This window comes from Mesoplodon bidens (assembly GCF_964165515.1).
Source record: "Mesoplodon bidens genome assembly, chromosome: 1".
Taxonomy (NCBI): Eukaryota; Metazoa; Chordata; class Mammalia; order Artiodactyla; family Ziphiidae; genus Mesoplodon; species Mesoplodon bidens.
In genome coordinates this window covers 31,645,813-31,672,280 of record NC_138176.1, presented here as the reverse complement: position 1 = coordinate 31,672,280, position 26,468 = coordinate 31,645,813, and the positions used below count along the sequence as shown (strand labels likewise).

At 53.1% G+C, this 26,468-nt stretch overlaps 2 protein-coding genes across 3 annotated transcripts in view; both read left to right on the top strand.

Annotated features, from left to right (window-relative positions):
* Positions 1-14,699, top strand: part of UBTD1 (ubiquitin domain containing 1) — a 51,530-nt gene extending 36,831 nt beyond the window's left edge. For both annotated transcript variants that reach the window (XM_081251546.1, XM_081251547.1), the window contains 2 exons: positions 11,993-12,220; positions 13,595-14,699. In XM_081251546.1, the coding sequence (XP_081107672.1) occupies positions 11,993-12,220; positions 13,595-13,980 (614 nt within the window). In that variant the 3' untranslated portion in view covers positions 13,981-14,699. The remainder of the gene's footprint in view (positions 1-11,992; positions 12,221-13,594) is intronic.
* Positions 14,700-16,233: 1,534 nt separating this feature from the next.
* ANKRD2 (ankyrin repeat domain 2) lies at positions 16,234-26,355 on the top strand. Its single transcript, XM_081242586.1, is given in 10 exon segments — positions 16,234-16,326; positions 16,328-16,417; positions 19,824-19,925; positions 21,467-21,625; positions 21,733-21,840; positions 23,335-23,433; positions 23,781-23,879; positions 24,698-24,796; positions 24,907-25,005; positions 26,053-26,355. Coding segments are annotated over 10 exon segments (1,083 nt in total). The 5' UTR covers positions 16,234-16,248; the 3' UTR covers positions 26,203-26,355.
* The last annotated feature ends 113 nt before the right edge of the window (positions 26,356-26,468 follow it).

Sequence of the window (26,468 nt, the reverse complement as noted above, 5' to 3'; positions counted from 1 at the left end):
TCCCCTTCCCAGCCCCGCGCCACCTCTTGCTGGTAAGTTACTGAGCCAGCCACGGGAGGGTGTGGCTGTCAGGGGGCCAAGCTGAGCAACGCACTCCTGCCAGGCCGCCACTCAGGCCTGGCAGCTGGTGGTGGGCAGGGATGGAGGGATGGGCTTTACCTGCCCCCGGCCCCCCGGTTGTGGTGGGAGCAGTAGGCTCTCCTCCCTGCTGGTCTGGCAAGTAAGTTTTGTTGGCCTATGAGTCACACAGCACTGATGAGTCAGGTTTTTCCCTTCTCCGTGCCCAGAGCAGCTGAGGAGAGGGTGGGGGTTTTGTTAGGAAACAGGACCTCCCTCCCTCTGCTCTCCACTCTCCCCCAATGCCTTGGAGCTACATATTTTCTCTCCAAAAGTCTGTGGCTCAGCCTGTGTCCCTACAGAAAAGGGTATCTGGGTGCTGGCTGCACAGGCTCGAGAGAGCAGGCCCCGGGCTGAGTAGAGTGGAGAGAGAAGGGGCCCTCCTTGTTAGTAAGAAGAGTAAGGTAGCTAGTCCAGGGCTGTCTGACTCCAAAGCCCTGCTCTTGGCCTCTCGTTTTGGCTTACCCACTCCTATCTGCAAAGAGGGCCCTAGCCCTGTATCCTCTGGACAGTGCAGCCGGGTTTCCCAAGGCACAGGGTCCCCTGAGCTATCCACTCCTTGCCTTATGACCAGTCTGGCTGCGAGCCTTGAGAGGACTGTCCAGATGGTCAGCCTCACGCAGGCCTGGGGTTCTCCCTGAGTACCCCCCTGCCAGGCCCTCTCAGAGGCCTCATTAAACAGTCAAAGCAGCCAGCCTAGTTCCAGATCAGTGCTTGTCAGTCCTGGCCACATATTAGAATCATCTGGAGAGCTTTTAAACCCCTCTGATGCTCAGGCCATACCCCAGAGCAATTAAATCAGAATCCCTGGGGCTGAGTCCCAGGCAGCTGTGTTTCTTTTTTTTTTTTTTTTTGCGATACGCGGGCCTCTCACTGTTGTGGCCTCTCCCGTTGTGGGGCACAGGCTCCGGACGCGCAGGCTCAGCGGCCATGGCTCACGGGCCCAGCCAGTCCACGGCATGTGGGATCCTCCCTGACCGGGGCACGAACCCGTGTCCCCTGCATCGGCAGGCGGACTCTCAACCACTGCGCCACCAGGGAAGCCCAGCAGCTGTGTTTTTGATGCAACACACTGTATTGCCTCTCCAGAGCCTGCCCTCCAGGAGCTGACGGTCAAGTTGAAGGGACGGCACAATGCGCAGGGGACATGCACACACGTCAGCACGTGACTCAGGGCGGTGTGGGACAGTCACACCCCACGGGGCCAGGGGTGAGGTCCATGTGGGTCCCGGAGGGAAGACGCTTCTGGCCTGCATCCTGATGGATGGAGGTCAGGACCAGGCAAAGCATGGGAAGGAAACAAGGAGGATGCTGGCCTGACAGGGCCAGTGATTCACGGGCTGTAGAGGAAGAAGGGGAAAGAATGAGTCAGGCACAGCTAGCTGCCTGCAAGGCCCAAGCCTGGCTTTGGAGGAGAATGAACGTGCTCAGACGAGGAGTTCTCTGTTGATCCACAAACAGAATGTTGCAGGCTCTGAGCTGTGGCATGTGAAGAAGTGGGTGAGCCTAAAAAAGGTGGGGTTCCAGATCTCAGGGATGTCAGGCATCTGTGTACACCTCACACTTGACCAAGGCACTTCTCACAGAAGCTCCCTGGAGTATTTCAGCGTCTCTGAGGTACACAGAATTGGGCAGATGTGTTTGGAGAGTGAAGGACCATGCCCCAGGTCACCTGGCACAGGCCGCGATGGAAACAGACTCAGGCCTTCTCACTCCAAGCTCACCCACTTAAGACAGGCCGGAAAGAAAGACAGGGTGTGGACTGTAAATTAACACCAGGCCAGAGAGAGTATAGAGGCACAACCAGGGGAAGGGTTGTAGGGTCTTTTCTAGCCCCAGCAGTGCTGGGCAGACTCGCTGTTGTGTTTGCTATGGAGGCAGAGGGGCTGGCACTCAGGCAGAGGAAGCCAGAGCCCAGGGAGGCTTGGTGCTGGGCAGATCTCACGTGGGCTGTTAGGTGAGTTGGTTAGTTGAGAGGAGGGTGGACAGGATGGTAAAGAAGCTGGAGTAACAGTAGAGGGAACAGGGATCTTCAGTCTGGAGAAGAGCAAAATATCACCCTGTGACAGTCATGGTGACTTGTTCTGTGTCATTCCAGAGAGCAGAGCCAGTGGATTCCAGGTCAAAATCATAATCTTAATAATGGCAAAAAATTTCAGTGACAATAATAGTGCCTCCTCTGTAGCAAGTACGGTGCTGGGGTGTGTGTGTGTGTTTGTGTTTGTGTGTGTGTGTGTCTGTCTGTCTGTCTGTCTTCAGGTTGAGGAAACAAGAGCTATGGTGCTAGGGAGACTGCACCTAGGGTGTGGGGTGTTAGGTGAGTTGATTTATTATATATAATCTTCTTGATCCTATTAGCTAATGTAACGTATATGTGTAGATTTTCAATCCTCCCAACCTCCCTAAGAAGTGGGCCGTAGGGAGGGTGGGAGGGAGGGAGACGCAAGAGGGAAGGGATATGGGAACAGATGTATATGTATAACTGATTCACTTTGTTATAAAGCAGCAGAAACTAATACACCATTGTGAAGCAATTATACTCCAATAAAGTTGTAAAAAAAAAAAAAAAAAAAAAAGAAGTGGGCCGTTACTGACTCCCTGCTTCTCAGAAGAGGAGACTAGAAAGCTTAAGACATTTACCCAAGGTCACTTAGCTAATTGATGATGGGGCTGATGTTAAAACCCTGGTCTGTCTGACTCCAAAATCTGGACCTTCGGTCTCTGTGTTTCTCTGTCCTACTGCCTGCTACATAGTTAGTGCTCAGTGAAGGGTGACTATAACACTTAACTTTCTAACCATTTGACCCATCCAACAATGGGATAGGTTTCCTCCTGGCATAGTGAGTGTCTCCAGAAGTGCCCACAGAGGCTGAATTGCCCCCCGTAGGAGTGTCATATGGGTGGGAGGTTGGTCTCCATCACTGAGCCCCAAACCAGCCATGCGGAAGTAGAGTCTTGGGCTAGTGCCTGAGTCTGTGTTTCTGTCTAGCCCACCGGAGACCTGGATGCACAGTCAGGCCCTGGAGTCCTGAGAAGGCCCCGCTCTTAGATTTCATTCTTTCCTAGCGGGAACAGACTGACTCGTAACTCTTCCACTCTTGCTCTTGAAGCGTATTCTGCTTCCTGCTTTTCCTGTTGGAGTTTTCATCATCTTTGGGTCAAAGGCCTATCGTTTTAATGTTCTAGTTATCATTGAGCTTTCACTGGCAGTGGAGTGGTTTGATAGAAACAACTTACCATCCCCCCACCCCGACACACACACGGGCAAAAGCTGTGGGTTTTGGGACAGGTCACATCACTTCTCAGAGCTTCGGTTTCCTCATCTGTAAAATGAAGGGGCTAGAGTAAATGACTTTAAGGTCACTCCTGGCTTCAGGATTCTGCCATGCTCCGGGGGACCTGCCCTGATGGAGTGGCGCATGTCTGAGTGAAGCACAGGTGGCGCTTGACAGCCAGGGGGACAGAGTCTTGGGTGTCAGAAGTCAGGCCTCTAGGCACCTGGCTGCCAAGCTGGTGCTGGTCTGGATCCTCCCTGCGGGGACCCTCCTTGACAGCAGGGCTGTAGAAAGCAGTGGTAGAGATGGCCTGTCTCTCCTCCCTAGAGTCCTGAGGTAGCAAGGGGAGCTGGCCAGATACCGGAGACCTTTCTAGCAACCTCTGGGGACCTCTAGCAACCTCCTGTTTTACTTAGTAGCCGCCATCCTCACTCTTCTGCCCCAGGAAAAGTGCTGACCCTACGCTGTGCAGCCAAACAGGGAAGCGGGCAACCATCAAGCCCACTCTTTGTCCCTGTCAAACTTAACCTCATTTAGCCCCTGCATCCTCCTGCACTGGGGGAGGTAGAGACCAAGCGTTCACTACAGCAGGGGTTTTCACAGTTTTCAAAATCACAGCAACTTTATGGAAAAGGAAAAAAAGATGGTAACCTTTCATTCTGTTAATTGTGTAATGATAACGAGCACGATTGACTCGGCTTGCTCACTAATTACAATAACTACCGTCTTTTAAGTACTGGGCAGAGTGGTCTCTGTAATCCTTACAGAAGTCCCATGAGGTGGGAGTCACGTCCTCTTTACAGATGGGAGCACGGAGGCTTGGAATGATGAGTTGGGCTCCTGCACTCACACAGGTGGTCAGGAGCCAAAGCAGCCCCCACCCCCACCCCATCCAGCTCTGAAGCCCATGCATAAGTAAGTAGCCAGATTGGAGAGACAGCCTATGCTAATGTGTCTCAAGTCATAGTTATCTGTAATCTAGGTTCTTTCTAGAGCTGGTAGTCCTGGAACTGTTCACATTCAGGCCGGGACTTTGTTACACCTGGGAACAAAAATCAGCACATGAAGAAGATGGGAACATATTCACTACAGGAAAGGAACAGGCTGGGGTTTTGTTTTTGTTTAAAATTCATATGAACTTAAAACAAGAAGAATCACCGTCATTTCCCAAACACCTGATGTTTTATAACTCTGCTTAGGAAATACATCGTTCTTTCCCAGCCAGCCCCAGAAAAGGAGCTGTTGGTTGTATAGCAGGCTGGATCCCAGAGTAGGCCCTGGGGATTTGGGGGTTCTGTCTGTAGAGATCAGAAAGGCCAGTTTTCCAGTTTTCCCTCAGGAAATGGGACAGGGGGACGGCTGGGGGAAGTCAGCTTGGGTGAGCGGGAGAGTTGGTCAGAGCCCAGACTGGGATGCCACCTTTCGCCCTCCCTGGCCTCTCAGCCGGGGGCCCCGGGCTGGGGGCACAGAGCAGAGAGCAGATAAAAGGCCTGCTCCTCTGAGTCCGCCCCAGTAAATGTGTGCGTTGTGTGCAAGCACAGTGAAAGCGCACACTGTCTCCACGGTTCTGTGTGCCCCCTTGTCCACACTCACAGCCGCCCAAGCAGGGGGGCTCTGGGTAGGGTTATTTTTCTTGGCTGCACTTTCGTCTCTCCCGTTGCCACGAAGCTTCCAGGCCCTCACTGGGCGTGGTTTCTGACACCCAGGCCCTCATTCTCCAGCGGGTTTCCTCACTGTACACCTCCGGAACTGGTTTTGTCCCTCCTGGACTGCCACTTCTGCCACCCCCTGTATTTCGCCTCTCTCCCTTGCTGGGATTTCTTCCAGCAGATTTCTTCTGCTCCCCGTCTCTGATCTGGTCTCTGCCCTCTCCAGCTCCTCCCACTTTTCCCAGATGGCTCGTTCACTTCATTCACTCATTCATTGGGCAAACGGTGGTTGAGACCTGCTGTGTGCCAGACCGGGGCCTGTCCCCAGGATGCGAGTGATGAACTGGAGGTGGTCCCGGCCTCAGGGGGACAAACTGGACCATTTCAGGGAACTGCAGTTGCCCCAGGCTGGGCGCCGTCACAGAGCTGAGTTCAGGGCTCCCAGAGGAGCCTCGAGTCCTTCAACCCTGCCCAGGACCCCTAGGACCCAACGTGCCCTAGGAAGGGATGCAGTTTAGGAAACCTGGGCTGTCACTTAGCAACTGGCTCCACCCCTTTCCCTCCCTGAACCCTAGAGCTGGGCCGGAGGGAATGAATGGGGAAGATGGGCCCAGGCTGTAAAGTGGCCATGTGGGGAGGCCCCAGCTGAGCAGAGCTGGGCTAGCACTTTCCTTTCGAAGGTTACCCAGGCTCTGAGGGTCATCCTGGGCTAAGTCTAACTATAAATACTGTGCTTCCTGAAGGGATTACCTGCGCTCTGCTTCCCCTGCCTGCACCCTCCTTGGCTGGGCTGATCCTTTTCTGGGCCTGCTGTTCTCTTGAATCTCTTATCCCCTTTGCCAGGTGCCATACTTCAGCCACATCTCTCCAGCCCCCTGCAGCCCAGCTGTGACTGCCAGGGAGGAAGGGGAGGGCAGGAGAGATTGGAGTCTGCATCCTGGTCAAAGGGCCATTGCAGCTCAGGCCGTTGGGATGGGAAGGCCCTTGTCCCTCCTTCTGCCTGAAGCCTCATCTCTCCCACCAGCCAGAGCAAGCCCAGGCTTGTCACATAATCAGTACTTCTGGGGAGAACATGGCTGGCCCCATCCCTGGAGCAGGGACCTGGGTATGCAGCTTGGTAACCGAGTGTGGAAATAGAGCTTGGGGATTGCCACAGGTATAAATAGGGCCGTCTCCTGGCTTGGGTGGACTGACTCTCCTGGGAAATCTCTGGTTCCCTTGGCTGGTCTCAGACTTGGTGTCACTTCCCAGTGACTCAGATGTGCCAGTCCCCGAAGCCACAATAAGGATCTCTTGGGGTCTGAGATCAACAAGCAGAGTGACTGCCTGTCTCTTCCCTCACAGCAGACCCTTCTCCCGCTTTCCCCTGCCTGTCCACTGCTGCTGTCAGCTGTGATTCCTCCACCATGCTCCCACACCGTTCACTGTGCATTTGTCAGTTCCATTTTCAACTCAGCAGACACTTGCTGAGAACCTGCACTGGGCCAGGGATATTCAGAGGGAAGCAGCCAGGCCCACTGCCCTTCCTTGGGTTCTTGAGGATCCCCTCTTGTGTAGTTATTCTGAGTTAAGCAGTGTGACTCACACACATACGCACACACACTCATAGATGCACTCCAGCTCTATGCAAATTGGAAAGGATCTTTAGTGTTCTCTCTCTCACTCTCCTTTCACCACCATCCCTTGGGGGTGGTATTGCCAGACACCATTCATTATCCGGGCCAAACCACAGCGTCCACCATCATTATCCTCCCCCAACCCAGACATCGTGCCCTCTCACTCTCTTCCCCCTTTACCCTCCGAATCTCCTCTCAGCAGCAACTTTGGAGGCGATCCATTGGACTAGCTGATGTTAACATGTGGATGAGCGGGCCATTTCCACTTTGTTTTGCTTGTGCTCACAAGTGGCGTTCTTCAATCAGAATCGAGTACCTACTCCAGCCTAGCCCTGCAACTCTGGCTCAGTGGGTCTGAGGTGGGCCCTGGGAAGCTGCCTTTCTGTTTTTGTTTTTTTGTGGGTTTTTTTTTGGCTGCGTTGGGTCTTCGTTGCTGCACGCAGGCTTTCTCTAGTTGCAGCAAGTGGGGGCTACTCTTCATTGTGGTACACGGGCTTCTCATTGCGGTGGCATCTCTTGTTGCGGAGCAAGGGCTCTAGGCACATGGGCTTTAGTGGTTGTGGCACACGGGCTCAGTAGTTGCGGCACACGGGCCCTAGAGCGCACGGGCTTCAGTAGTTGCAGCGTGTGGGCTCAGTAGTTGTGGCTCGTGAGCTCTAGAGCGCAGGCTCAGTAGTTGTGGCACACAGGCGTAGTTGCTCCGCGGAACGTGGGATCTTCCCGGACCAGGGATCAAACCCATTTCCCCTGCATTGGCAGGCGGATTCTTAACCACTGTGCCACCAGGGAAGTCCAAAGCTGCCTTTTTAACCAGCACCTCAGCAGGTCCTAACACAGGTGGTGTTTCAGGCAACCCTCAACACCCCAGCTTTTGCGTCTACTCAGAAACATACATTCTCTGCTCAGTTCCCTTCCCACCACAATCACAGAGACCCGTGATTGTCATGGGTGTTTTGTCCCGCCCCATACAGGTGTGTACCTTGATCTTTTATTTTGTTTTTTAAATCTCTCTTTTGTCAACTTCACTGGGGATAAGGACCATTTCTGTTACTCTGTTGTTTTTTTTTGTTGTTGTTTTTTGCTGTACGCGGGCCTCTCACTGTTGTGGCCTCTCCCGTTGCGGAGCACAGGCTCCGGATGCGCAGGCTCAGCGGCCATGGCTCACGGGCCCAGCCGCTCCGCGGCATGCAGGATCCTCCCGGACCGGGACACGAACCCGTGTCCCCTGCACCGGCAGGCGGACTCTCAACCACTGCGCCACCAGGGAAGCCCTGCATACGTTTTTAGAAATAAAAACTGGAGCACGGTGCGCTGGCTGTTCTCTAACCTTTCTCGCTGTATGATGCACATTTCCCCGTGTTACTCAGCCTCCTTCTGCCCCATTACAGAATGGCTGCTAGGGATGCACAGATGTTAATGTAGCCTTTCTCCTGTGCGTTTAGTTTATTTCTAGAAAACCGGGCTGAGCTAAATAGCTTTGTAGATGAACTTTCCCCACACGCTTGTGATTATTTTCTTAGAATACTTTCTTAGAAACCAAATCGGTGAGCCAAAGGGATGCACACTTTTAAGTTTTTTGGTATCATAGCAAATACCCTCCAGAAAGTTTGTAGCAATGTGTACAGCATATAAAAGTGTTCACACCCCTTCCACTGCCCAATATTTTTTGACTCAACTAACTTTAAAAATCATTTTTTTTAAGTAAATGAAATTTAAAATACTCATCATCAATTTGCTTTTTTTTATGTTTGGAGTAAAAACTTCCTTTTCTGTTTTGTCTGTATTTGTGCCTAAAATTGTAAGCATTAGTGTGTAGGGATCTGGACATTTTGGCATGTCTCTTGTGCATGCTTGCCTTGGGCCTGGGCAACTTTGCTGGATATTTTTGTGCTGTGTTTGACTCACTGTGAAGGGAGCCAGCCCCTGGCCCAGAGGTGCTGCGCCTGCCCCCTTCTGGCGAAGAAGTGTAGTGACAGCTGAGACGGCTGGGCTCCTGCTGCCCTTTTCTTACATCAACCCTCCCCCTTCCCACCCCCACCCCCACCCCATTCTAATATTTTCTCATATTTTCAGCCTGAAAGGACCAGCGTGCAGGGCGAAGAACTTTTAAGCCCTTGTGTCTTGGGTGATGGAGATGCAGTTAATACTTGGGGAGGCTCACCGGCATCGTGTCCATCCTGGGGTGAGAAGTGGGTCTCTGACAGCGCAGACAGGAAAGCATGCTGTTCTCCGTGTGGAGGGGAGGGGACTCTGAAGGCCAGGTATTCGAGCAAAGCATCCCTCAGGTACTGGGGGCCTCCTGAGGTGACAGCTTTGAAAGGTGACACCATGGGGCTGTGTTCATATTAAAGAAAGAGTGAGATGCATGCATACACAGTTACACGTTAGGTGTCCTGAGGTCACCAGTCCAGCAGCCTTGATTGTCAGGGACAGAACCAAAACCTGACCATTTAAGTAAGGGGGTGGTGGGGCATCTGAGCAGGAACAACACATGTCCCGAAGCCTAGTTTCTTCTTTAGGAAGCCTCTTTCCTAGAGCCATATGCTCTCAATTTTGACAGTGCTGACAAAGCTTTCTCAACTCTCAGCAGATTAGGAGTGGCCCATTAGCTGGGCCTGACCTCTACCCCATAGGAGCAGCAGTTAGATGGAGACCAGTAAGAGACCAGTGACATCTGGCAAAGAGGAAGGAGAAAGGAAAGCTTTAGAAAACAGCTCAAGAAGTTAAAAAGCCCTGACGTCTGGATCCTTGAGTGGAGGGGCAGAAATGCCGCACCCCAGAGGTCCCGAGGGTGTCACTGCATAATGCCCGTGAGTCCTGATGGATCAAAGCTCTTGTCAGGGAGTCATCAATGCTAAAGGACCAAAGAGAAAGGGGGTAGAAATCATGATGCAGAGCTACTTGATTGATCCAGGCAGAAACACCTCCAGACCAAACCTGTTCAAAAAAGCACATGGACAATACTGTCATTTTCTGTGCTGCCTTTCTGCCTCCTTTCTGTCGTTCACACTTAAGCCTTTGAGCCATCTGGCTTTTTTCTCTTTTTCTTTCCTTTAATTTATTTTTGGCTGTGTTGGGTCTTCATTGCCACGTGCGGGCTTTCTCTGGTTGTGGTGAACTGGGGCTACTCTTCGTTGAGGTGCGCGGGCTTCTCATTGCAGTGGCTTCTCTTGTTGCGGAGCATGGGCTCTAGGCTCATGGGCTTCAGGAGTTGCAGCACGCAGGCTTCAGGAGTTGCAGCACGCGGGCTCAGTAGTTGTGGCTCGTTGACTTAGAGCACAGGCTCAGTAGTTGTGGCGCACGGGCTTAGTTGCTCCGCGGCATGTGGGATCTTCCCGGACCAGGGCTCGAACCCATGTCCCCTGCATTGGCAGGCGGATTCTTAACCACTGCACCACCACGGAAGTCCCGAGCCACCTGGCTTTGATTTTTGTGGCTGGCGTGAGGTAGGGCTCCTGTTGCATGTTTTTCTATATGGAGAACCTGTAGTCCCAACATCATTTATCAGTAGCCCATTATAAAGAAAAATCTCTAGTGTTTCTCCTCTACTGTTCACACAGAATACTTCTGATGACAGTTATGTGGGTGTTTTTCCCATACACTCTTCATATTTTTAAGGCTCTCATTTCTTAAACTCAGTTATTTTGTAATCTGTGTCTGATAAATCCCATATCTGAAGCCTTTGTGGGTCTGATTCTTTTGCCTGTTGTTTTTGCTGGCTCAGACTCATATTGCCTTGTTTCTTTGTATGCTGTGATTAAAAAACAAAAACAAAAACAAAAAAACTATGACCTTATTATTAATTTTTCTTGGAACTTCATCTCAGAAATTCTTTGAGGCCTGGTCTGAAGTTATTTTCCTACAAAGAGGATTTGCATTTCCTTCGGCTAACCCAGGAACACTTCAGATTAAATGTCTGGCTTGAGAGTTTTCTGTCTGCACTGGTAGCGGCAAACCCACAGGAGGGCCGTTTGTGGATTCAGTCTGACCTGAGGTGGAACTCTCACTCTGTCACTTACTGTGTGACCTCGGGCAAGTCATTTAATCTCTCTGCCTGTCCCATCATCTGTGAAGTAGTAATAATAACACCTACCACCTAAAGCCACTGGAAGGGTGAAATGGGATGATATATATAAGTAAAGTGCTTACACGGTTTTCTTTCACACAGTTGGTAGACAGTGAATGTCCTTCTCTTCCCCTGAGGAGCCGCCACTCCTGCCCCAGCCCACGGGGGCAGTCCTCAGCTTTAGTTCCGCGTCTCACCCAGGACCTGAGTTAGAGCGGGAGCCAAGTACTTTAGACCTCACTCCTGTGGCTCATTCTGCCTTCAGCTTTGAGGTGACTGAGCTTCCTAAAGCCTTTGAGAGATGCTTCTTCCCTCAATCTTGACTGAGGTCTGGAGTTGTCTTGGAGCTGGGTAACAAGAATCATGACATTTAACAGAATTGTTTTCTTCTTCAGAGGCTGCAGGGGTTTCTTGGTTGGTTGGTTATGGTTCTAAAAACATGCTTTGTAACTTTATAGTGGAACATTAATAACAAGACATTAAAAACGTTTATAATTTTTAGTCATGGGAATGAATATACATGGACAGTATATAAGTGTGAAATAAACAGAAAGTTGTATATTGGCATGAAAACATTTAAAATCCTCTTTATAACAAGGAATATTTTTAAAATAAATCGTATGATATGAGCCCAACTCTACTGAGAAAAATGGGGGAAAGAAAGCTGGAAGGAAATATGTCTAAGTGTCAGCAGTGGTTACTTCTGAGTGGTGGAATTCTTAAGTAAGTTTTCCCCAATGGCAGCACAGTACAGACAGTGGTCAGAGGGTGGCCTTCTGAGTCAGAAAGCCTGGCATTAAATTGGTACCTGTGTGGCTTTAGACCAATGACAAGCTCTTTGGGTCTTAGTCTCCCCATCTGCTGGGTCATTTTGAGGCTAAAATGAGTAGCCTGTGATCTGGCACAAGCTGGCTCTGTGAACAGTGGCAGTTATTTTTTTCAGATTTTAAATTTTTTACATTCTTTACAGATTTTAAAAATACTGAACACATCCTACTTTATTATCAAAGAAAGAGAGTAAAATTAAGACTTAAACAGCAGCAGCAACAACAATAAAGGCAGTATATGCTGCGTTTGCTAACAGAAGTGGTTTACACCCCCAGGTTGGGTGTGTGCAGTTTCCAGACTCTTCCCTGACTCCAGCAAAGGGCCCGGAGACCCGAACGCTCAGGAGCCACTGCAGTGAGGGCCAGGGAGGCAGGGCTGGGAGAGGGTGGACCACAGCCCTGCCTTTCTAGATGCTGAGCTTCTCCCTTCTGTCCTGCCCAGGACGCAACGAGCCCCTGAAGAAGGAGCGTCTGAAGTGGAAGAGCGACTACCCAATGACCGATGGGCAGCTGCGGAGCAAGAGGGATGAGTTCTGGGACACAGCGCCCGCCTTCGAGGGCCGCAAGGAGATCTGGGACGCCCTCAAGGCTGCCGCCTACGCAGCCGAGGCCAACGACCACGAGCTGGCTCAGGCCATCCTGGACGGAGCCAGCATTACCTTGCCTCATGGTGAGCAGGCAGGGCGGGGCTTTCCCCACCGGAGCGAGGGGGCCATCAGGGTGGAGGAGAGCCAGTGGCCAGCCCCATGTCAGGAGCTTCCATCCAGGCTGGTGGGTGGCAGGTGTGGCTAGTCGCTTGTTCATTCAAGCAGCCCTCATGAACATGGTCCAGGAGTGGGACACCAAGAAAAATGAGACACAGTCCCCGCTTGCCTGACGAGGGCATGGAAAGACACCAGCAAACCTCAAGGCAGTGTGATGAGAGCAAGCTAAAGATTGCTCAGGGCCCTTTGAGATCCCAGCACATCTCAGGTAACAACCTTCTGTTGAGTATTATTATGTGCTGGGCACCGAGCTAGAAGCTTCTACTGCATTATCTCATTTAATTTCATAATGGCCCCTGGGACTATGTAAAGCAGAGGGCAACAGTGGAAACTCTATAGAGTCAGAGACTGGGTTTTAACTGAGTGTCTTTTTCCTAGCTATGTGACCGTGAGCTTCTTGAATTTAAAGCCTCAGTGACTAAACAATTATAAAGTGGTGATACCAACCTCATCGGATGGCTGTTAGGATTCAACAAGATACACATAACATCATTTAGTCCAGTCCCAGCACTTAGTAGGTGCTCAAGATACAGTAAATATCAATGTATAACTACATGTAATACATTGTACAAGTAAGAAGATTGAGGCCCACTGGGTATAAGTCATGAAAAGCAGGGCCTATGCTATTTCATTCATCCTTGTAACTCCAGCACCCAGCACATATGCTCAGGAAGGAGTTGTTGAATGAACAAATGAAAAGTTAAGTAATTTTCTAGGGTTGAACGAGCCAGTACCTGGTGGAGCCAGAATGTCAGCCCAGGTCTTCCTGCCTCTACCTCGAGCTCCCACCAGCTGTCCCAGGAAGACCTGTAGGGTGGGTTTGAGGACTGTGGGATGACGATGACAGGTGTATCAGTGTGCTCAGGCTGCTATAGCAAAATACTGCAGACTGGGTAGCTTATTAAACAACAGAAATTTAGTTCTGGAGTCCGAGAAGCCCAAGATCAAGGTGGCAGCTGATTTGGTTTTTGGTGAGAGCTCTCTTCCTGGCTTGTAGATGGCCACCTGCTCTCTATGTCCTCATTGTGGGAGAAGAGAGAGAGCTTGAGCTTTCTGGTGTCTCTTCTTGTAAGGGCACCAACCCTTACTGGATCAGGGCCCCACCTATATGACCTCATTTAACCTTAAATACTCCCATATAGGCCCCTGTCTCCAAATACAGTGACACTGGGGGTGGGGTGGGGTTAGGGCTTCAATACATGAAATTGGTGGAGGGGACACAAGTTAATCCATATCAGTTGGTCCCCAAGCCGACTCTGACCACCCTGCCTTTCCCACAGGCACCCTCTGTGAATGCTACGATGAGCTGGGCAATCGCTACCAGCTGCCCATCTACTGCCTGTCGCCACCCGTGAACCTGCTTCTGGAGCACACTGAGGAGGAGAGCCTGGAGCCCCCCGAGCCCACTCCCAGCGTGCGCCGAGAGTTCCCACTGAAGGTACGCCTCTCCACGGGCAAGGACGTGAGGCTCAGCGCCAGCCTGCCTGACACGGTGGGGCAGCTCAAGAGGCAGCTGCACACCCAGGAGGGCATCGAGCCATCCTGGCAGCGATGGTTCTTCTCTGGAAAGCTGCTCACAGATCGCACGCGGCTCCAGGAAACCAAGATCCAGAAAGATTTTGTCATCCAGGTCATCATTAACCAGCCCCCGCCGCCCCAGGACTGAGGAGCCCACGGACCCCTGGGCAGAGAGACCAGGGAAGGCCTCTGCAGGGCTGAGAGGCCTCCCGGCTGGAGCACTAGTCACCCCCACCCTGCCGCTGCCTTTGAGAGCCGTTCTTTTCTCCAGGGGAGCCTCTCGTGTATGGCTGCTGGGCGAGCCCTGAGGGGACCCTGCTTCCCAGGGACTCCATGGGCCACCAGTGCCCAGCACCCAGGAAACAGTGTGCTGCCACACACAGGCCTTGCCAACCTCGTCAGAGAAAAGGCAAACCAGGGCCCTCCACCCTGCCTCTCTCCCGCGGCAGGTTCAAGCCACGAGGGCCAGCCCGGAGGCCCCTGGAGCCCAGGTCTGTCATCTGGTGCTGCCGGCTGTGCTCACTCCGGTTTTCTGCTCAGGGTCTGAAGCAGCTGCTGTCTCCCTCCCTTGCCCCTGCCCCCTGACTCTGCCCTGGGCCCAGTGCCAGCCCCCCAGAGGGGAGGGGACCACTCGTGAGCCCCGGGGGTGGGGAGCCTGAGGACGGCCTCTGCCTCTCCCAGCCCCCAGCACAGCTGGCAGAGATGAGGTGGTCCCGATGGCTGGGCTGTCGTGGCAGAGGCCTGCACAGGGCCATCTCCTGGCTGTAACCCCGGCAGTGGGGGGTCTGCAGTCTGCTCACGGCCCCGCAGCAGGTCCCTGTGTGCAGACACGTCTGCATATTTATCAATAAAGCCTTTTGCTCCTTCCTTCTCTCTTGCCTGGCTTTGACTTTGGGTTCTCCTGTAGCTCTCTGGAGCCCTGGAGCCAGTTCTGGGGTGGGAGCAGGTGGGTGCACAGCCTCCCCAGCTGCTCCGGGTAGAGCAGCTACTGCTCCGTGCTCTCCACCGCAGAGAGGACGGTGGAGCGAACTGTGAACTGCCAGTATGCGGGCCTGTGTTCTCGTGGGTCCTCCGGAAAAGCCACTTAACCTCCGAACCCGGGTTGCTTGTCTTTACAGTGGAGGTGATGCCGCCTGCCCTGCCCCCCCTCTCAGCTGCTGGCAGGATTACATGGGATAACAGGTGTGAAGTCGCTTTGAAAGCGAAGGCAGCCCCCCGGGAAGGCGGCGTTAGTCACCTGCTGCTGTGCTCCTGCAGCACGAGGGCGCGGGCTTCCGGCTCCAGCCCCGTGAGCCGGGCCCTCGGGACTGAGACGTGTGCGGATGTCCTGCAGATGCTGCATGCACCCTTGGCGACGTAAAAGCAAAACCTCTGATAAATTTTGATGATGAGCCTGTCGGCTTGCCAGCAAGGGAACCAGAGGGAAGAAGGAGCCGGGTCTTGTGCTTCCTTAGGGGAAAATGTGCACGTAAGCAGAGAGGGGGACCTTAGATAAGGTGGTCTAGCTAAGGGCAGGCCACGTGAGTGTCACAGAACCACAAGGCTGCGGTGTCTGTGGTTCACTGGCAGGTTCAACCTGGGTCGTGGTGACCCAGGCCTCGCTCCCACAGTTCCAGGTGTGGAACTGAGCAGTACAGGTCTGCTTCTTCTCCAGTTGAGAGTATTTTTCTTTCTCAGTGACCACCGGTCAGGGTGGCCTGCCTGGGAAACCGGGGAGGGAAGGATGATCAGTCAGAGTTGGTGTCTTCGTCAGCGGGGCTTGGCGCTGTGTTCCAGCCCTTCCAGTGGCTCATTGAAACAAGACCATGTAAGTCCCACAGAGGCCCCCTGCGACAGACTGATGGGTGAGGTTTGTCAGGGACAAGTGGACTTGCAGCCAAATGCAGCGATGCTTCACTAGGGGGCACTGTGGGACCCCAGAGAGGCAAAGGCCTGCGTGAGCTGCGGGCAAAGAGGGAGGCGGCTGCTGTTACCACCACCCACCGCCTGGCACTCCAGCCCAGATGAGGCAGAGTCTTGCCCCTCCCCGGAGCAGGCAGGGCCTTTTCACGGGACGGCCTGCGGATGTGGGCTTATCTTGGGCCCCCACATTCGGCCTTTAGGCTCCCTCACTGGCACTGGCTGGGCAGGGTTTCCAGGCATCCAGCAGGTGGCACTGCCATCAGGACTAAGAGCAGCCAGCGATCCGTTGTGCAGAGCGGCTGCCCGGCCCATCTGGGCCTCAGCACTCAGGACAGAGGCTGGGCAGGCTCCTTCCCGCAGTCCCCGCTCTCGGTCCCGGGGCACTGGGCCCTCCGGCTCCAATAGGCCAGGGTTTGGGGGGTGGCAACTGTCCCTGCCGCCTCCTGCTCCTTGGGGCTGCCTGGGGTGAAGGTGACAGGTCCGGAGGCAGCTGGAGAATTGGGTCGGTGAGCTCATGACAAAGGCGCCTAGCGGGGCGGGGGTGGGAGCCCTGGCATATAAAGCCCCTGGGGCCCCGGAGCCTGCAGGGGTGGGTTGCGCGTGGTGCCATGGCGGACTCCGAGGAGGTGCAGAGGGCCGCGGCGCTCATCGAGGAGCGGCTGGCACAGGAGGAGGAGAAAGAGGTAGGGCGGGGTGTGGGGCCCAAGGGGGTGCTGAGGAGACCCAGCTCTGCTGTCAAGGGAAGGAAGAGCCTGGCTGCCGTACCTGGCAGGAAGGAGGACAGGTGTCCCCAGGGGCCCAGCTGGCCCTACTGAAGGGTGCTCCTGAGAGGGGGCTGCTGTCAGTGGGAGACGGAGGCTTCAACCCCCAAATTGAGAGACAGTGGAGTGGGCGAGCCAAGCTGGGTTCCCTGAGACCATGTCCACCCACCTGGGCCTCGAGGAGACAGGCTGAGCTGCACAGAGCAGGACAGCTGGGATGCTGCCTGCGGATTGGGGCCCTGAGATCCCCCAGCTGCCGGCTGGGAGGCTGGGACAGGAAAAACTCCAGTGTTTGGTTCCTGAGGAAGGATAAAGACGGGGAGCAGAGTGAGAAAGGGATGCTGGCAAAGGAAGCATGGGTTTTCTAGGACCGTCAGCCACGCCCGGGGAGGCGTCTGAGCATGGGGCTCTGGGCAACTGTATTTTCTCTGGAATAAAGAAGTCAGGGAGGAGGGTGCGGGCTGGTCCTACTCTTCATTTTATGGAAATGAATACTTGACCTAGAGTCTACTCTTCCAAGAGCCCAGTGCTGGGAGGAATGAGAGGCTCAGGAAGGTCAGCCCCCGCCTCCTCTTTACCAGCTCTGTGTTCATTTTAGCTGACATCTGTCAGGTGCACGGTCAACTAAGAAACAAGGCAGAGTGGAAAAGGGTGAAATAGAGGTGTAACTCAGAAGTGAAGGAGCACAAAGGGTGGGTGAGGCATGCCGACCGTGGGCCCTCGAGGACTTCTCTGTAGACAGGAGGGCATTTGAGCCAGGCCTTCAAGGATGGCCCTTGAAGGATGGAGGTCAGGAGGGGGGAGAGTATTCCAGGCTAAGGAAACAACAGGCGCCTGTCGTTGGGGTGAGTGGATGCATGATTGTCAGGAGAAAGTCTGGCAGGAGGGGCTGAGGCTGGGAAGGGAGACAGGGCACAAACCAGACAGTGAGGACCACATGAAAGATACTTAGAAGATACTCAAAGATACTCTGTGGGCAGTGGGGAGCCACTGCATGTTGTTGAGTGAGGCATAGTGGTGCCACCTGACCTGTTTTGGCAAGGCAGCTCTGACAGCCCTGAGAAGGACTTGGAGGGGGAAAGACTGGCCCTAACAGGAATGGGAGGGAAGAGATAAATCAGTGTAGATGTAGACTCCATTCTAAAAAGGAAGAGTGACTGAATGGAGGTGAGGAAGAGGGAAGGGTCAGGACTCTGGTGGAAGAAGAGATGAGGACTAGGGAAGGGAGGAGAGGTTTGGCTGGGAAGGACCTGGACTGAGCCTGCTGAGTCCCCGCCAGGGCATCCCTGGATCTCCAGGAATGCCATTTCTCATTCCCCCAGGGCAAGTGCACCAGGGCCAGGCAGGTGAGTCATGTTGCTGAGCCATTTCTGGAGTGCCGCCACTGGACACAGAGACCTTCAGCAAGGGGACACGGAGCAGTCCTCATCCATTCATTCATCCAACAAATATAGCAGCAGGGCTTTCAGGGCCCCAGGTGCCCACAGAGCCAGCCTCACCACTGGTGCCTCCTACATGCTGGGCACCGTGCTACGCATTGGACAGGCATTCTCTCATTTCCTCTGTGCAGCCATCTATGAAGTAAGGTGGAAGTTTTGTTGGGTTGTGTTTCACCGACAAACACCCAATTCAATAAGCATTTCTTGAGCACCTACTGTATGCCAACCTACAGAGACAAATCTGAAGCGAGGCGCTGTGGAGTCTGGGTAAGGCGTGGGCAGGCGTTAGAGTCCCCAGTTGTTCCCACCAGGCCCCAGCCCAGCAGCATTCTTAGAGGAGAACCTCTGTTCAGCCTGCACCCTCTTCATGGGGTGGGTAGGGAAGGAGGGTCTTGGAGACCAGGCCAGGGGCTGAGGCTCTCTTGCGGGGGCCTTACTGGGCTAGGTCATCACTGAGGACTCGGAGGTGTGCAGAGCTGCTGAGCCCGCCTGCCACCATCCGTGAACTCATTCATTCATTTATTCTCCAAACATTTGCTGAGCACCTACTACGTGCTGACTCTTGTCATCAGTGCTGGGGATGCCAAGATGATTAAAACCAAGCCCACTCTAGATGCTCCAGGAGCCCAGCCAGGGCCCCACATGCAGTAGTAGCTGAAGCCCTAGGTGATCTTGTCCCTGGGTGAGGATGCAGCATTTCAGGCAAGGCCGGCACTGGGGAGACCTCAAACCATGCAAGCCTGACATGGAAGGGAGATGCCAGTGGACAACAGAACATTCGAAATAAAGACCTGGAAAATCAGCCCTCAACTGACACTTGAAGAGCATAACAGCGGAGCTCGGTGTCGAACGACAAAGGCAGCTGAGAGCTCTGTAAGGGAGGTCATTCCTCCCCAGCTGCCACCTGGACTCAGCACCCTCCAGCCTGGACAAATGTCCCCGGTACATGGGGACTTCAGAGACAGGGGCGCCAGCACTTAACAAAGAGTGCTTTCCTTTAGACGAGAGGAAGCGACCATGAGGAAGTAGTCCAGGCAAGTTGGAGCTACAAGTGAGGAGGAGACTTGGACAGAGTTTCCCCCATATTACTGAAACGAGAATAAGGTTAATACTTAGAGTTCACATCAAGCTGAGAGCTGGGGAGCTGCGGGTCCTACCCCTCAGGTTCCCTGAAAGCAACAGTTTCCATGCTCTAGGATTTCCCGGATCAGTAAAATCTGAGGGAAAGAAGTTGGTAACCGACAGAGTTGCCGAATTTTTGTATTGTCAGGTAAGCCCACTAAAAAACAGCAACAGGGGCCTCCCTGGTGGCGCAGTGGTTGAGAGTCCGCCTGCCGATGCAGGGGATACGGGTTCGTGCCCCGGTCTGGGAAGATCCCACATGCAGCGGAGCGGCTGGGCCCGTGAGCCATGGCCGCTGGGCCTGCGCGTCCGGAGCCTGTGCTCCGCAACGGGAGGGGCCACAGCAGTGAGAGGCCCGCGTACCGCTAAAAGGAAAAAAAAACAAAAAACAGCAACAAAAAACAAAACTATCATCTCATCTCAAGTATTTCATCAAAGTGAATATTAAACACCAAAACCCCCAAAACCTCAGTGCTTGAAAAAAGTGAGTATGTTTAATTTCATGAAAACTCATTCCAGTAGCCCTTAATCCTGTTTTGCTGGGGACCCAGGGCAGTCAGTACACAGGTGTTTGAACTGGGGTTGGGGCCGGGGAGCCTGGCTCTGACCTGGGGCCTTCTGGACCAGAGAGGAGTGGGGCAGATGACGGGCTGGGAGGTCACACCGGAGGAGGTCCTTGGGGTCCTTGAATTTGTTGTGGGCTAGGCTATCTGGCCCCCCAGGCACTGCAGGCAGGCCCGGAACCCGTCCTGTCCTTGGCTCACCAGAAACTCCGAGGAACCACCCATCAGAAGCTGCCCATGGAGATGCTGGTGTTGGAGGATGAGAAGCACCACAGGCCTCAGAGTCCATCCTTACAAAAGGTTAAGGTAAGTGCTAGGAGAACTCAGTATCTGTGCTCTCAGGAGACAGACCAGGCAGTTACAGCCTTGCCCCTCCTGGTGCTCCTCCAGCAGCTCAGCATCCCCGGGAGATGTTAGCGATGCAGCATCTCAGCCCCATCTCATATGTGTGAAGGAGAGCAGAATATGCCACCCCCAAATATACCACTTTGGCGTACTGATTTTGTTTTTCTTTTTGCGGTACACGGGCCTCTCACTGCTGTGGCCTCTCCCGTTGCGGAGCACAGGCTCCGGACGCGCAGGCTCAGCGGCCATGGCTCACGGTCCCAGCCGCTCCACGGCATGCGGGATCCTCCCGGACCGGGGCACGAACCCGTGTCCCCTGCATCGGCAGGCGGACCCTCAACCACTGCGCCACCAGGGAAGCCCCATACTGATTATTTATAACTAAAGTTATCTGAGAAAAAGCCAGTGCAAGAAGGACACTCTGACCCTCCTTTGTTCCCCTGAAAGTAGCAAATAAATCTGCCATGGGAAGTTACCCTCCCTATATCAGGAAAGTAGAAAGCTTCCTTATCACTAGATATCAGGAATTCAGGGCTGAGAAGGCTATATAAACAAAACTTGTTTCTTCACTAATTAGTTCCTCCAAAAACAAACTCCTTTGTCTTTTCAATATGGCACACATCTATTGTTTCTTTGTCTAAAATGTGTAAAAGCTGCCTGCTTTGGTCACTTCTTTGAGTCTCATATTTTTATGGACTACCATACATACGAAATTAAATTTGTTTTTCTCCTATTAATCAGTCTTACATCAATTTAATTATTAGACCAGCCAAAGAACTTAGAAGTGAAGAGGGGGGAAGTTTTCCTCCCCACGCCTGCTAAGTCAGAATCTGCATGTGTACAAGATCCTACGGGACTCATTTTGGAAGCAGCAGTGTTGGGGCAGCCATACAACAGGGCATGATGCAGGTGTTAATGGGCTGGGGGAGGCTGTGTGTGCTGACAGGAGACATCTGCACGCTGATAAGAGAAAAGCAGAGTTTCCAGACCACTGTGTGGAGGATGATCCCGTAGGATGCATGTCTGAAAGGGCATCAACGGAGCTATGATAGAAGTTCCTCTGGGAGAGAAGGGCTTTCTCTTCAGAGCTTTTATGTTTCTGTATTACTTTTATGGCCAGAGAGAGAGAGAGAGAGAGAGAGAGGCAGGGAGGAACGGATGGAGGGAGAGAGAGAGAGTTGCATGGAGAGATGAGAATTCGTACCCTGTTCTGGAGGCCTGGGCTAAGAACTGCCCTTGAGATTTCCTCATCAACTCCCCACCCTATGTGGAGCCTTGAAGCTGGGCAGCTCCCAGGCAGCCCCCTCAAGCCCCCCCCCCCCCCCCCGTGCATCTGTGTCTCAGTCTCATTGGCTTCACCTAGTCCTAGGCGGCAGAGCTAGACCTGGATTCTTTCTCCCTTGAGAGGCTCCCCCTGTCCTCCACCTCCAGCATAGCTCAGAGGTCCCCAAGCCCCACATTCTGTGCCCCAGTGCGGGGCTTGATTGGCTATCCCCACGCAGGGTCAAGAGCGCGTGCGTAAAACATCCCTAGACCTGCGGAGGGAGATCATCGACGTGGGTGGGATCCAGAACCTCATCCAGCTGCGGAAAAAACGCAAGCAGAAGAAGCGGGAAGCCCTGGCAGCCTCCCAGGAGCCACCTCCAGAGCCGGAGGAGATCGTAAGGGTCCTGGGGAGGACACCTGTGTGGGCAGGGGGAGCCAGGGGAGGGGGAATGGCTCAGATCACAGCGGAGCGGCCCCCAGGGACTGCGTTCGCTCTCTCCAGACCGGCCCTGTGGACGCGGAGACATTCCTGAAAGCGGCGGTGGAGGGGCAAATGAAGGTCATTGAGAAGTTCCTGGCGGACGGGGGTTCCCCCGACACCTGCGATCAGGTGATGTTCCCATCGGGCCCTGCACCTGTGCCGGCCTCCCTTTCAGAGCTGACGCCCGCACCCCGCCCGCTTGTGCATTCTTTGAGAAGAGGTGTGGGTGTCCTTTGGGAGGGGGCCCCTCAGAAGATGTGGGATGCCCCCTTCCCCACACAGGAGTTTTTCTAAATCCTTAGACCCTTTCCAACTTGAACCAACCCCAGAGTAATAAACACCTGGATTTTTAGGGGAAAAAATGGAATGGAATCAATACAGAGTCCAAGACCAGGAGATATGGACTCGAATCCCACCTGTACCATTCCCTAGTTCTGGGACCTGTGGCTGGGCCCGTCACCTCTCTGTGCCTGTTTCCTCCTTCGTAAAGCTGGCTCCTCCCCTCAGGGCATGTTATGGGGATCAAATAGAATATTAGTGCTTCAATACATATTTATCCAATGAAAAAACTATTAAAGCACATGCTTGGATATGATATTTTGTGTTGCATTGTATATCATACTTTTAACAGTTATTTTTATCTTAAGGTTAAAATATATATATATAAAACATGAGACATGCCAAATCAATTTTAAGTGTACAACTCAGTGGCATTAATTACATTTATAATGTTGTGCACCCATCCCCACGATTTTCAAAATGTTTCCGTCACCCATCATACTTCTTTTTGTTTTCCCTGAAACTGCCTCTTTCATACTTTGTAGGATGCTCTCTCGAGACCATATCCTGGGATTGAGCAAATTAATGGTCACCCCCTTCAGCCTGCATTACTGCAGGCTTAGACTACATGTCCCTTCCACTTTTTAGATTCCAGAGTTTTAATCCTCTTGGTCTAGCTGAGCATCTCCTGCCTCTGCGCGTTGTGCTAGGTGCTAGGAGCACAAAACCAAAAAGACCAGGGTTGACAGTAGCTGGGAGACTGATGCACAACTGGATCATTAGAATATGGAAAGATATGCCCTCTGGCCTGAGTGTTTCAAGAGACCAAAGCAGAAAGCCGACTGCATTGGAAAGGAAGTTCATTCCCTCCTTGAATCAGTAATCAGGGTGCACCTGCCCATCCTGGTCCTGGGCAAGGCACTCAGGGGAAATAGTCAAGTAAGACTCAGCTTGCCTTTGACTGTCTATCACAGTGGAGGGTTGTCTGGACCCCTGGGACAGCTATGGCCTAGAGGTTTCAAGAAGTCGATGACACTTGAGCTGCATCTTCATGGAGTTACAAGAATTCATCAAGCGCTCACAGGGAGTATGGGCAAAATGGGCATTTGGGCACAGGCAACAGCTTGTGTGTTTAGGGGGCAGTGAGAAGGTCAGAGTCCCCAGTGCATAGGAGGCCTCCAAGATCCAGATAGAGCATGAAGGAGCTGGCGGAACATGGAAGATATGGGGACCGGGGAACAGGGGTCAGAATTGGGCTGGGATAAGGCCTGGGCTCAACTTGGGTGGGCGATGGGCTCAGGCCTGGGGCCAGAGTTTAGACCCTGACAGTTTCTCTGGGGACAGTTCCACCGGACAGCACTGCACCGAGCTTCCCTGGAGGGCCACATGGAGATCCTGGAGAAGCTTCTAGAGAGTGGGGTCACTGTGGACTTCCAGGATCGGGTGAGCAAGAGGGCAGGTATTGGGTGAGGGGCAGGAGGTGGGTCCAGCACTCATAGATTCCCTATCCCTGCAAACCTCCAAACTGGGACATAAACAAGCTGCCTTGGGGGCCAGGCCAAGGTTGTATGACCTTGGGGGGCCCCATCTCCTCCCTGAGCCTCCTCTGTAAATCTGGCTTGGACGAGATGGACCCGGAGGGTTCTTTGTCTCCACTCCATCCATTGCTCAGTCATTGGAGTGGCCCTATCCTTCCCTGGATATCTGCCTGCCCTCTTGGCTGGGGTCGTTTCCCCCAGGGCACTTTCTTCCCTGTAGCTCTGCAATTAGGCTCCACCCTTCCTTTCTAGCTGGACTGCACAGCCATGCATTGGGCCTGCCGTGGGGGCCACTTGGAGGTGGTGAAGCTTCTGCAAAGCCGGGGAGCAGACACCAATGTGAGGGATAAGGTGAGGCCATAATGCTCACAGATGTTGGGGTAGCAGGGCGGAGGGGTGGGGGGGGAGAGAAGCAGAGGGTAGAAAAGCAGAGAGCAGGAGGGTAGTGAGCTAGTCTGGTTTCTGGAGTGGCTGCAGAGCCCAGGGATGGGTCCTTGCCATCAGCTGCAGCCCCTTGGAGACCACCATCTGGGGATGGGAGGAAGAGCAGAGGAGAGGGGAGGAGAAGAGATCCACTAGCTTGGCGGCTTTGGGACCACCCAAAGAGGCAGGATTTGTTCACCCATGCCATCGTTCATCATCCTTCTATCTGTCTATCTATCCATCCATCCACTCATTTATTCATCTGTTCACTTATTTATTCATCCACCATTTTTAGTTCACTCAATCCTTTGTATATAACCTTGAACAAGTGACAGCCTCTGAGCCTCTGTTGCTCATCTATAAAATGTCTTGCAGAGTTCTTGTATAGATTGGATGGGAAAATTTATGTAAATTAATTATTTATTCAACATAAGGCTAATGTTTTGTAAGATTTTGCTGTGCTCATCACATAGTCATTTCTCAATAAATGGCATCTACTATAATTATTTTAAAAGGGCAGAGGAGTGAGCAGTTGCTCACATCCGGGTGAGAGGGGAATCATAGAAGGCTTCCCCGAGGAGGTGGCATGTAAAGCCTTAGAGCTGATCATCAGATAGGGTGATGGGAAATTACAGCGTTCCCTGCCCCTCCTTGGGAGAATTAGGCTAGAGTTAAGACAGCCCCCTCCCAGAGGCATCACAGTCCAGGTCCCTTCAGCCAGCAATTCCTGATTCCTCCCCACCCAGCTGCTGAGCACCCCCCTGCATGTGGCAGTCCGGACGGGGCACGTGGAGATCGTGGAACACTTTCTATCCCTGGGCCTGGACATCAATGCCAAAGACAGAGTGAGTGTCTGGGTTCCTTCATGCCCAGCCCCACCATAGGGGGCTCCCTATGCCCCCTGAGGGCTCCCACATGCCCCCGTGGGCCATGCTGAATGTCTCACTGGTTCTAGGAAGGGGACAGCGCCCTGCATGACGCCGTGAGGCTCAATCGCTACAAAATCATCAAACTGCTGCTCCTGCACGGGGCTGACATGATGAGCAAGAACCTGGTAAATCCACTCCTTTCCTGATTCAGTAAACAGTGTGCACTGCTCTCCTAGGCCCTGTGCTGGGCACTTGGAAGAAATACAGAACTGAGCAAGACTCGGCCGGCCTGCCCTTGGGGCAGTCTCACAGTGGAGGGTTTCTCTGGGCCCCAGGAGATTGGGGGCCCACCCGGCTTCCCAACTCTCTCTATGCTTCTCTACATCCAGAAAATCTTAGTGGAGAAAACAGCCAGGAGGGACAGGAGGAGGATTTCCCAAAGGCCCCCAAGTAGACCACAGGTGGTCCTAATGTCCAGGCTCAGGGAGGCCAAAATCGTGGAGGGACAGAGGCGGAAGGAAGCTAAGCACTCAGTCAGCACGATTGTTCCTAGCACCCTGTGTTGGCTCCTGTGGCCCTCCAGTTCCTTTAGGAGCCTATGTCCCTCCGTCCAAGCTCTTCTTTGGGGCCCAGAGCAATCACAAAAGAGAGGAGAATTGGGTAAGGGGGGACCTTGACTCAAGAAAGGCTGGGGGGTGCAATATAGGGGTAGGAGATTAAGAGGTACAAACTGTTATGTATGATATAAGCTACAAGGATATATTGTACAACACGGAATATAGCCAATATTTTATAATAACTCTAAGTGGAGTATAACCTTTAAAAATTATGAATCACTGTATTGTGCACCTGTAACTTATATAATATTGTACATCAACTATACTTCAATTGTTTAAAAAAAGCTAGCTATATGAAAGAAAAAAGAGAGGTTGAGGAGATAATGGGATAGTTAGGAAGATAAGGGGAAGGTGTAAATGAGGGCTTCTCAATCTCCCACGTTTTGGGTGGGATAATTCGTTGTCGTGGGGGGACTGTCCATGCATTATCGGATGTTTGAGCAGCATCCCTGGCCTCTAATCAAGATGCCAGTAGCACCCCCTCCTCCGGTGTCATAACCAAAAATGTCTCCAGACATTGCCAGTTGCTCCCAGTTGGGAACCACTGGCGTAGATGAGGGCACCTCTTTGTACAGACTTCTGAACTGTGACTAGATATCCTCTTGTTTCCCCCAGGAAGGAAAGACCCCCACGGACCTGGTGCAGCTGTGGCAGGCTGACACCCGGCACGCCCTGGAGAGCCCGGAGCCGGGGTCAGAGCAGAACGGGCTGGAGGGGTCTGCCGAGAGTGGGCGGGAGACCCCCCAGCCTGTGCCAGCCCAGTAAACGACTGTCCCAGCCCAGCCAGGCACCTGGCCTGTCCCCTGCGTACAGCCGGAGGGTCATAAGAACGGCCCCCAGAGCTGAGGACCGCACCATTCCTCTGTGTACGCCCCGGGAGCACCCACAAGCTACAGCAATTTTTTAAAAAAGTCATTTTTGCTGTGTGTGATGTTCATTTCTATTTATTTGTGCCTGAAATATTTAGGAATGAAGGAAGACTGGGGGCAAGGGCGGGCTCAGGCAAGAGGGGAACTTGGAGCCCTTTGGCC